General features: G+C 38.8%; 1 protein-coding gene across 1 annotated transcript in view; it reads left to right on the forward strand.

Moving 5' to 3' along the window:
- The first annotated feature begins 3,172 nt into the window (after positions 1 to 3,172).
- Positions 3,173 to 12,444, forward strand: part of LOC150081206 (glutamate receptor ionotropic, kainate 2-like) — a 67,204-nt gene continuing 57,932 nt past the window's right edge. The window contains exon 1 of the mRNA XM_090378875.1: positions 3,173 to 3,420. Coding sequence (XP_090235001.1) covers positions 3,336 to 3,420 — 85 coding nt within the window. The 5' untranslated portion in view covers positions 3,173 to 3,335. The remainder of the gene's footprint in view (positions 3,421 to 12,444) is intronic.

The raw sequence follows: 12,444 nt of genomic DNA on the forward strand, positions 1-12,444 counted from the left end.
AATCCAACAAAGTGTAAGGTATTACACCTGGGAAACAGTAATCCCAAAATAACTTATTCACTTGGTGGAGTTCAACTAAACCCAGTACTGGAGGAAAGGGACTTGGGTGTTACGATACGGTCAGACATGAAATTCTCTGAGCATTGTAAACAGGTTGCAAGGAAGGCCCATGGTGTCCTATCGATGATCTATCGAACTTTTGCAAGTAGAGATAGGGACGTGATAATCCCATTATATAAGGCTTATGTTAGACCACACTTGGAATACTGTGTTCAAGTATGGAGACCGCACCTGAAGAAAGACATCGAGCTTCTTGAAAGGGTGCAAAGAAGGGTAACTCGCCTGGTGAGATCGGCAAAAGGGCGTCCTTATGAAGAAAGACTTCGAATATGTGGGTTGCAGAGCTTGGAAACTAGACACCTTAGAGGAGATTTGATTGAGGTGTTTAAGGCTCTGAGAGGCATCAGTAAAATGAATGAGGACAAAATTTTCAAGATTATAAATGATGCTAGAACTAGGGGACATAAATTCAAGTTGCGGGGGGAAATGTTTAGATTGGATTGCAGGAAGTTCTATTTTAGCCAGCGAGTTATAAATTACTGGAATAAGTTGCCTTCATGGGTGGTAGAGGCCGACAGTTTGGGGAAATTCAAAGGTCATCTGGATAGTACTTTCGGGTAAGGGAAGCACATAGGATGATAGGTTTAATTTCCTTTTTATTTATTTTTTATTCTATTTTTTATTTATTTATTATTTAGTTATTTATTTATTTATTTATTTTTTTTTTGTTTTTATCATTGTTTTGTTCGGATTTTTTTTTTTTTTTTTTTTTGGCTGGTGCAGCATAAGCCATAGGCTTTCTTGCACCATGCGGCCGTTACTAATACTAATACTAATACTAATCATTCGGATTAAAATTAGAATCATTCTTATAACCATTCAGATTAAAATTAGAACCACTCTTATAACCGTTCATATTAGAATTATTCTTAGTTTAATTCAGATTACAATTATAATCATTCAGATTATAGTTAGAATCTTTCTTAGAAATCATTCAGATTAAAATTAGAATTTATTAGCATCATTCAGATTAGAACTAGAATTGTTCGTAGAATCATTCATATTAGAAATAAAATCATTGTTAAAATCATTTATCTTGAATTAAAATTACAATTGTTATTACAATAATTCAGAATATAATTAGAATTGTTCTTAGTATCATTCAGATTACAATTATAATCATTCAGAATATAGTTAGAATCTTTCTTAGAAATAGTTCAGATTAAAATTAGAATTTCTTAGCATCATTCAGGTTAGAACTAGATTTGTTAGTAGAATCATTCAGATCAGAAATGAAATGATCCTTAAAATCATTCAAATTACAATTAGAATTACAATCGTTATTACAATAATTCAGATTACAATTAAAATCATTCAGATTATAGTTAGAATCGTTCTTAGAATCATTGAAATTAGTAATCGAATTTCTAATTTCTGAAGCGCACAGCTTGCTTCAACTATAGAAAGGGAGCATCCCTGATGAAACTACTCGGATAGGAAGATGGAACAAAATGCAATACTATAATTAAGAAGTAATAATCCTGTAACAAGTGAAAATGCAACATAAAATCACTGAGGAACATCTACTTTTGTACGACACTGTATGTAATTTCCTCTTTTAATATTCTTAATAATTGAATTTTGTAAATAATTGCTGTTCTTCTATTTTTTGTACACCCTTTTTAGCCGGCTTAGAATTCTTAGAATAATAAAATTTCTTAGAATCATATAGATCGGAATTGGAATCATTCTCAGAATCATTCAGGTTAGAATTAAAATCATTGTTAAAATCATTCATATTAGGCTAGATTTACAATCGTTGTTACAATAATTCAGATTAGAATTAGAATTCGTTTAGAATAATTCAGATTAGAATGTAAAGTCAATCATAGAATCATTCAGATTAGAATTACAATCATTTCGATGGAACTGAAATCATTCTTAGAATCTAATCATTCAGAGTAGAATTAAAATCAATTTTCGAAGAGTTAATCATTCTGTTTACATACATTAATTCTTTCAACTTTTGTAATTTTCAAATTATTTTTATAATACTTAGCGGCCTCTTTATCTGTAACTTCCCATGCACCCACACCCTTTATCCAACTTTTCCTAGACTGTTTTCCTGAAACCTGGTCCATCGATTCATTAAATTTCTTACTCGGTGTAGGAATGCTACTCAATCGATTCCTTACTTCCGCCTTATGACTCTCTCTCTCTCTATCACTTTCTTTGGGTCTATCCAGTGACGGGAAGGAAGCTACCCGTCAGACAGTAACAACACTAGAGTGGACCCTGTATGCTTAAAATTGATGGCCAAGCTCAAACGACATTACTATCATCTGCAGAAGTGAGAGTGTCTGGGGGAGTCTGCTGTTTATACATTATTCAGTGGAAAAATACATCTTCTGAAGCTTCGTTTTAAGCCTGCAGACCAACAGCTTAACCGTTGTCATCTTCTAGGTAGAAGTACTTGGCCCATCTCCATTTTCTCGAAAATTAACGTAAAACGCTCCACGTATTGCAAAGAATCCACAAAAGACATCACGATTAGTACAATTAGTTGTTGTAATAGTAGTGCGCAATAACTAAAGAGAGGGCACTGTGACAAATAATTGTAATTAGGCTCTCGCTGTCCCAGCAGTGGGGACGACATGATTTCATGTTATTAAGTCTGCAGTTAATGACTCTCTGTCGCTGTACACTAATGAGTGGCAGGCCAGAACCGCGCCGACCTCATTTTCTTTTGACGTATTTTAAAAATACGCTGTCTATTGTCACAAGATGGAAGAAGGTTTACAATAATGAAACCATTTATGTCTTTGAAACTCCCACCCTCCCGCAAATCTCTAATTGTGGTTAGGAAGGCATTTCCCGAAATTCTGGAGGGCGCTGACATTGGCTTAGAGGTTAACAGGGATGACCCCATACGTGACGTCACCGTCTCCTTACATCCGAGGGCTGATCCGACGTGCTTCCTTCGCCCCAGCGATTCTAAAGATGACTGACCAGCGTTCCATTGTTGCACGGCGCGTTTCTCGGCGCGCCCTCTGCAACGGATCGCAAAGATCGCACTATTCGCTGGCTCCGCCAGACCGTCGCCGACCGTGGCGCTTTAATCAGCGGAAGCTCCGCCGTGCAGGTCTGGTGGCGTAGGCGATGGAGGAAGAAGTCTCGCAGCTGGCGTACAGAACTCATCTCGTCCCTCCGTAAGGAATTGCCGGGACGCAGCGGAATTACTGTAACCACAGGGGTGCTGCACGTGCTGGAATGTGATGGTGACCTCTTACCGACCCGTCGTCACTTTGTTTGCTGCCTGTTTGGTGCGTTTGGCCGCCGGTCTGCCGATGTTAAAGATTGGTAAGTTGTTTGTTTTTTCCGGTTTTGTGTGTGTACCTGCTCTGGGTATTGTGGCTCTGTGGGGAGCAGGGGGGGGGCTTAGAAGTTGATCTTATGCGCCTAATTGTAAGATTTATGTTGGATATGAATTTCTAAGAAGTCACTTTATATATTAACGTCAATAAACTTCCTTTTCAACTTCAAAGCAAGAATGTTTACTTAGCATTGGATTGTAAGAACTTGAATGTAGCTTCACTGCATAATGACACTGCCATGCGGGGAAGTATCAACGTTTAGAGAGAGAATTTTAAACAGAATATTTTTATTCAACTTGAGAATTAATAATAATAATAATAATAATAATAATAATAATAATAATAATAATAATAATAATACAATTATTTAGTAGCTCAAAATTACAGAGATGGTAAGGATCCTACCACTGACATCCACAGAAATCTTAGGGAAAAAAAAACAAAAATTCAAATATTATACATCAGATGTTAATAGGTCCAAATTACAATAATATAATGTTCTATTAATAAATACAAGTTAAATTATACCGCGTATAATTAAAAGTGGAAGCTGAATCAATTTGGCATCATGGAAGATTTCTTGTTCCAAGTTGGCTTCCATTCCCGGGTCAGGACATGCGTTGGAAGTGTTTAGTATATTAAAACACCTTATGGCAATTGCAATTTGAATGAGCTGTGGTCTAAGTGGCTCTCATTATATCCTTGGAACGCTTCTGAGATTGTTTCTCGGTATCCGATTGTATCCAGATGTTGATACAATCCTTGTGGATTCACTACACTATGCTGATGTTGTACCCAAAATGTTTGGCCACAATGTATCCACAATACAAAGAGTTTTCTGTAGATTTTGTTGGGTTGACAGTAGGCACAAAGAACTCAGCGTATTTATGGTGTTTATCTAGATTTTGATTGAGAGCGATTGAGTTCATCGGATGCAACTGTTGGTCGGGCATGTGATGGTACAGAAAATGTCCTCCCGATAAACAATGGTTTTAAGTATTTGTTAATAGAGTAGGAAGCGATTTTTTACGATGGTAATGAGGATTTTACTTAAATGGGATTTCAAAAGGAGCTCATCGTTTCTACGACTTTGTTTTAGGAGGGAGGGATGCGGAGTTGATGCTGAACATGAACGAAATGAAAGAGGATAATATTTATTTTTGTTCTGTTTATCATAAAGGGAAGGCTTTGATTTTCTGATGTACGGTATCCATGACTTCTGATTTTATAAGGTCGGGCAATGAAGAATTTCTGGAATATTTGAATAGAATACTGAAGAGATAACTTGGGCCATCAGACAAGAGCTGAAGTGAGTTTTTCAGTTCGCAACGAGATCACGAATTTATTTTATTTTATTCTCAATTAAGATAAGTGCACGAGATCCGTATTTGGTGTTTGAAGTCCTTCCTTGAGAGAATATGTGCTCAGTAGCTGCAGGAGTTAGTGATTGGTTAACTCGTTCGACTTTTTTGCTCTTTCACTCTACTTATATAATAGGCCGCCGTAGCCTAGTGGTCAGGCGCGCGGGTGCATAAGTACACGTGCCTTGAGTGACCGGGGTTCAAGCCCGTGACTACTGAATACTGTGCTGTTTCTTGTATTCTGTCTATTTTGTGAACTCCTCTGACCGTTTGGTCGTCCCGGAGTATAAACAGAAAATTTATATTTATTTTTTTTATTCCATTTGTTTCCTTACACTCACAGAGACAGAGAGATGCAGAGAAAGAGAAATAAATGAAATGACAAAGAGAGAGAGAGAGAGAGAGAGAGAGAGAGAGAGAGATGAAATGAGAAAGAAAAAAGAGAAATGATATGCGAATAGAAATTATCTTTGAGAAATAAGAGATATGATATGAGGTGAGACGAGAAAGAAAGAAAATACGAAAAATGATATCAGAAGAGAATAAAAAGAGAGAACAGAATTAAGAGAAACAAAGAGAGAACAGAATCAAGAGAAAGAAAAGAGATAAAGCGAGACAGAGAACAGATAAAGAGAAAGAGTTATTGAATGAAATGCGAGACAAAGATAGAGAGAAAGAGATGAGAAAGAAGCGGAAGATGCGAGAGGGGAAGAAATAAAGAGATAAATTGCGAGAGCGCGATTGATAGATGGAATGTCTCGAGGGAAGATACAGATAGAGAAATGAAATGATGTGAGATGAGATGAGGCGAGAAAGAAAGAAATAAAGAGAACAGAATGAAGAAAAAGAGAAGAGATAAAGAGTAGATAAAGAGAGAGAGTAAATAAAATGAGAGACAAAGCAGGGAGTAAGAGATAAGAAAGAAACGGAAGATGTCATAGGGGAAGAAATAAAGAGATAGAGTTATAAAGTTAGAGAGCGTGACTGATAGATGGAATGGATCGAGAGAGAGAGAGAGAGAGAGAGCGAGAGAGAGAGAGAGAGAGAGATGAGAGAGAGAGAGAGAGAGAGAGAGAGAGAGAGAGAGAGAGAGAGAGAGAGAGAGAGATTATAACCACCAGTGCACTACAATAGACTAGGAAAATATTCCGGTAAAAGATAAAAATGAAATTCCCAAATATTCAGCAATCTTTCAGAAATTACCATGTGAGATGTGCCGTTAACAAAAGTAGAAATGAACGGGTCACATTGGGGCCCACTTTCCACCCACGTGAATAAACTAAAATCCCAGTGTGTACAAACAGCATCACACTCTTAATTACGTGCTAAAAAGTTTGTAACTGCATTCCAGTAACAACCCACGCTCTCATTTGACGTTTCTAAGAAGGAGTCACCGGGTTGACTACTAAAATATTAAACTCATAAAATTATCTGAACGTGAAGCTTATTGCAAAAAGTGATGGGCGAAATCTTTTCTTTGTTCAGACGCTGTCTAGCAATGAGAGAATCCACCTTCAAAGCATTTATGACATCTTTGTGGCTTCATGATCTTTAGGAACAGAAATGAGTAGAAGATTATTCGGTCTCAAATGGAACCAGTCTATTCATACGATTCATCTGACCAAAAATAATTCAACGTATTATGCAAAGATGACTTTTATAGTTGAATATTTCCCGGTCCTCTTGGGCATAAATCTTTTGATGTCTTTCAAATATCCAATCTCATTAACAATGGCTTCCTCATACAAACCATCTGCTCTTATCAAACTCCATCTATAGTACAAATTATAAAGTATAACTAACGTGAGTTCTACAAGTATTTGGGCGGCTGTGTGGAGTGTCTTGTTCAGTTTGCTTTCTTGTTAAATAAGCAGAAGGTCATCCGTACCACTGCCTTGGGCTACAGATAGCTCTTCCGACTACATTATAGGAACAGCAAAGTTTGCTGCATCACTCCTGAATCACCACACACACAGACACACACTGGAGACAGAACAGAATAATCTCGAATCAGTGGATCGCCTTCAGGGGAACGTTTCCACTAAGTAGTTCAACCTCAAGTGCTTGAGTTTTATACTAGAAGAAAACGGAAAAGACGTTTGATTCCTTTGGCGGTAAAGTTTCCTAGTCAAGACATTTGAAACATTTTCACCACTCGAATGCTCGTAGTTACTAACTATAGAACTTAGAACATGAATAAAAGTGCCTTAGAACGTATACTATATTCTCAAAAGTAACCGAGCACCCATATTTCAAGAACTTTTTATTGTTACACATTTCGACCTCTTTGGCGTTACTGCATCCTCGTGGACACCGTCCGAACCAATTTTTGTTAAGAGAAAGGAGGTATTTTGGTCCATTCCTCTTCGATACAACAGTCAATTCAGCTTTCCATTGCGAGCACACTGGCCTGGTTTGAAGTTATTGATGTTAAGATCGGCGCTCTAGGCAGGCCACTGAAGCTTTTGCACCTCCATATTTCCAAATGAAATCAGTACAGACTGTACACCATGAAATGGTGCATTGTCATGCTGAAATAGAAAAAGGCCTTCCCATAGTGCGGCCACAATGTAGGAAGAGTGGAATTCTTCATGTCAATGTATCTCAATGCACTCATTGTTCTAGGAACGACGATCAGTGGTTCAAGCCTCAGCCACGACAAAAATTTCATCAACTTCCTCATTGGAAGTTGCTGAGCTCTTCGCCTTAAATCATATAGAGTGGCTTTCATGCTTATTATATCTCTTCTGCTTGAGTGGTAACAAATAATTCAATGTATATTGAATTTTTTTTTATTTCACAAGGAATTTACTGGTGTGAAATCCAAAGCAGGGATACTGGTGAGGTAAGAGATGTTATGATCTAAAATATGTATGCCACTTGCTGCCCACCGTGGTATCACCCCACATTCCCTCCTAGCCCTTCATTTAAGTGCTTGCTCAAGTATTCGATGGAAAACAGGGGATATTGACAAGCAATGTTTGTCCAACTTTTGCTATTTGAAAAGTTGAACTTCCATTCGCTTTCTGTTTATTTTCAGCATTCATTCATACAGGCTGCTGCTAGGCAATGAACATTCTCGGACGAGATGATTTAATTGAGGATAGGAGGCATTTTAGAAATTGTTGTCCATTCTGTAGTGAAGGAAGAAATTTTACATGGAGAAGAAACGTGCCTTTAAGGGTGGAGGGCATGTTTGTTCCCCTCCAAAAAAGAGGATTTTCCTTCCTTAACAGAAATAGTTTCTGTCACCTGATTCCACCCACCAAAGGAATGAATGGAATGTCCTTCTTGAAGTTGTCGCCAAGATGCCGATCAGATAAACCTTTGTCCCATTTTCACTCATTCTGTGAAGAAGAGCTCGAAACAAACTTACCTGGCTGTTTGCCAGTTGTTTTACTGAGCAGCCCCTGCTAGATTCAAAGTGGTACGAGTGTAGATATTTGTCACTCTAATGAATATTTTTCGATAAAATAAATCTGTAAACAGTAATCATCATCTCAGTGGCTAACGAGAATCTAAAATATCATAACTTGAAGAGCAACGGATCTCTTTCGAAAGGGATCCCAAAATATGTCAGCCCAAGAAAGATGAAAAATCAAACGTCACCCAATGGCGCCAAATGACCAGTAAAAAGGGTGATTTGAATGACGCACTTAAAACGCCACAGTCCGTATTTCTTTGGGGTGTCAGAGAAAGATAGAATGGAAAAATAACTCCCCGGTGACAGCACGTGCATCCGTCATTCTGTCAGGGTGTCTAAGGCGACCCTAGCAGCTACGAGAAATCTTTGTGCAGCTGGTCAATCCCTCGCAGTCCGCGAGGTAATTTATCACCACCTCTGTTATCCTTGTAAGGAGCGGCGCCTTGCGTCACTAAACCGGGACACGATAAGTTAAAATGGGGGCAAATAGAGTGCACGAGATGGTTGCAAGCGCGTGTCCAAAATTAGAAAGGCGCTTTTGATAATGTGCGGGCACTCTCCAAAGAAAATGTTTTCAAAGTCGGGATGGAGGCTGCCATGGAAATGACACTTGACGAGCACAACAACACCTTGAATAAATTATCTTTCTCATGTTGGTGTTACCGAAACTTTCACGTGTTCCTGATGAGATTCTGCTAATAACTTTGAGAAGAATCTCATCAGGAACGGTTTTAGAACACAACTAATGTAATGTATTACGTTTAGTCTTATAAGCACACGTTTTGATCCTTTCTTCAGTTGAAAAAGTCTTCTCTGCTGAAAAAGGAAAAGGATAATACAATGATCGAATCGGCACTCACAGAGAAGATGGTGGTGTCATGTCATAAGCGAAGTGAAAAGAGGTTATTTGCTACCATGAGCATGATGTTTGGTGAGCAGTCCCTTACAAAATTATGAGTTATGTATTGCTGATCATGAAATTTTGTAGGGTCGAAGTTGAATTTCTTTAGTAGAAACAGGGTACGGTGGAAGAATAACGTACCTTGCTTAAAGTTTCTGTTTGAAGGGGAACCAAAGCAAATTTTTATCTTGTATGTCTGGATGACACACGCCAGACAATTCAGTCCCAAGTAGAGATTGTCAAGAATTAAAGAAAAGCTTGGCGTAGGACATTAATGATTTCACCTTAATCATGAGAGATAGGAATATCCAATTTAGGTTGTGATACATCTCTGTGTTTTAGATAATATATAAGTACACTATATTGTCAAAAGTATCTGGATGCTTTGGGATTTGAGAAAAATTATCCATACCTACCACCCACTTCTTGTACGAAATTATTGTTATAACTGAGTAGATCAATGTAATGCAATAGATGCCATAGTCCTCAAGGCCTTTGTACACCAGCCAATGTGAAGGCCCCTGGCATTCCTGCCGTGAAGGGTAAATTGTATAAATCCTTTGTACAATAAAGATTATATATATATATAGTGGCATAGTATTTAGGGTCAGGCGCCAAAAGTGGTTCCAAATATCTGCGCCGTATGTACTGGGATGAAATGCAGAACAACTGCAAAAGCCAGAAAAAAGTGCGGTGTCTCGTTTATGCAGTATTGTGTTTTGTTGTGTTGTTATATGTCTGGCTACTTGGCCGCAGAGCCCCTAGGGGGACCCTACGTTGCCCGCCACCACCACTGGGCGGTGAGCCAGGCTGCTCATTATACGCTGGCTGGTGTCTGTCAGGGTCGCCTGAGCTTCCTGACAGAGGCCAAGTTAAAAAAAAAATAATAAAATTAAATAAAAAAGATAATAATAAAAATTAGTGGAGAAGATAGGAGTAGAGTGGGAGTAATAGTAGGGGAAAGAAAGAGGAAGAAAGAGGCATCCTCCACGAGGGAAAAGTGAAAGGGGTGACGAATTGGGGCTTGTGAAGTGGAGCGCTGTTTGGTAGTCAGCATGCGTTCCAAAGCTCTGTACCACATTAAGTATTCAGGGGGATCCTACTCCTGGAGGGGTTTTCAGTTTAATCCTACCCCAGAAGGGGTTAACAGAAAATTCTGGCCCTTAGAAGAAAGCATTCTACTCAGCAAGCACGACGCCTTAGAGGATCCCGCACAGCAGAGGTCTCAACCACATTAGAGTTTTAGGAGAAAGAGGAGTAGTGACAGTAAATGATCTAAAGAGGACCTGTTCATGGGGCAAGTGTGCGCGGGTAGTACAGTGGTAACGTCACCGTCCTCCTCACACGGGCTGGAAAGGGCCCGGGTTCGAATCCCGTCGATGACGCGAGGAACTTTAGTGGGCTTTTTTCACTCCGTGGCTGAGTTAGTCGGTCTCAGGCGTAGATAGCAAGATTTTTTTCATCCACCAAACAGGCAAGTCGACCAGAGAACACAAGCAATTTTACAGCCACCATACATATATGGGTATATGTATTAACATACCGAGTGAACTTAATGGAATAATTTGAAAATTTGCTCATGGGGTATTTCGTCTCTGCATCATTCCTCTCAGATGGAACGTTGACTGTGCAAATTCAATAAGGGCAAGGTAACGTAAGTCTAATCCTGGAGGTAGAGGTGTTCCTGTTGTCGGAGATTAGCTTGGATATTGGTTATAAGCTTAATCCTGAAGTCGTTGTAAAGGAGGCAGGTGTGCATCATATGCGCCAAAGTTTCAAGTTGTCCACAAGTGCAACGAGGATCCTGCTCTCTGCCTAAATCAACGAGTTTTTGTTTGAAAGGACTATGCTCTGTCAGGATGAAGGTTGCTTGAAGTCCTGGTGAAAACCAGAAACAAGTCTTTGGACAGGTGATGGTCCAAAGCCTCCTTCCTGGAGCCTTTGAATTGATCGCTGTGTTAAAAGAGGATGATGAAACTGGATGATATACCGCCATCCCGTTATCGAAAATTGGTCCACAGTTTATCGACGAGTGTGTAATTAAGGTCAGAGGTGAGTGGATATATTAAATCTTGTATTAGGATTATGTATAACTACGGATATCCGATTAAGCAATAGTGTATTATTGTCATATTGGAGTTATCCTAGAAGAAAGCCATCCACCCACGTGTGGTAAAAAGCGTGTGACAAGTTACACACTGCGCAATACAGTCTAAGTCGCTGATTAACATAAAATCCAGCAACAGCAATGTATCGTGGACCAATCCGATTCATACCCTTCCCTCTAGAGTTTACACAAGTAAAGAAGTCTTTGTTAATGGACTGTTCGACATCATTCCATTGATTAATTTTTTTTCCTCTGATGGAAAATTGCCTGTCTTTCTGCGAACTTCAAACACATTAAAACTTGGTGCATTTATTAATAACAATATCACTTATCATTCCAATTACCTGATGGTGCTTGCTTGCGTCTAATCCACCGAGCTTTCCCATTTCGATTTGCGCGTGGTAATACTCAGTCTCATTTTCCATTATTTCTCCAGTGATAGATTATCTTTCGCAAATAACCGACGTTTTGATGGCAGCAGCACTAATTGGTGCTGATGATTATGGCAAATCCCCGAAAATAGGTAATGGATTGTTTATGCAAATGATGAAGTAATGATGAGTTCTTGTTTTTTTTTTCGGAAATATTGGAGAACTCTATTTTGATTTCAAGGTTTGTTTGAAAATCCTTGGATTATGCAATGAAGGGATAATGCATAACGTGTCTTTCAAATGTGCGTGTTCTAAGGTCGTTTTCTTTGGGTGATTTTTGACATTATGATATCTTGACTTTAGTAAAACGTTTGATACAGTCCCTCATGCAAGGGTGAAGTTGGAGTTAGTGATTAGATCCTACATTGGACAGCAGTAATCATAGGTTAACGTACCAACTGCGTAGTACTATACTCAGGGAGGTGAAGAATTAAAAAGACCTGGGGATAATTGTGTAGTCGTTTGTGAACTTCTCTGAGCAGTGCAGACAGGCTGCCAGGACAGCTCATGGAGTTTTATCAATGATATACAGGACTTTTGCTAGCAGAGATAAGGAGGTGATTATCCCATTATACAAGGAAATGATTATGCCGCATCTCGAGTACTGCATACAGGTTTGGAGGCTTCATTTTAGAAAGGGCAACGAGATTGGTGAGGGGAAACAATAGGATGCTCTTACCAAAAAAGTCTCCAGTTCTGAAGATTTCCGCTTTGAATTTGCAGAATTTTGAAATTTGCAGAAATTTGAATGAGGTGTCTAAGGCTTTGAATGCATTGAGCAAGCTC

The sequence above is a fragment of the Mastigoproctus giganteus genome, chromosome 8 (assembly GCF_048544385.1).
Source record: "Mastigoproctus giganteus isolate SK-2022 chromosome 8, ASM4854438v1, whole genome shotgun sequence".
Lineage (NCBI taxonomy): Eukaryota > Metazoa > Arthropoda > Arachnida > Uropygi > Thelyphonidae > Mastigoproctus > Mastigoproctus giganteus.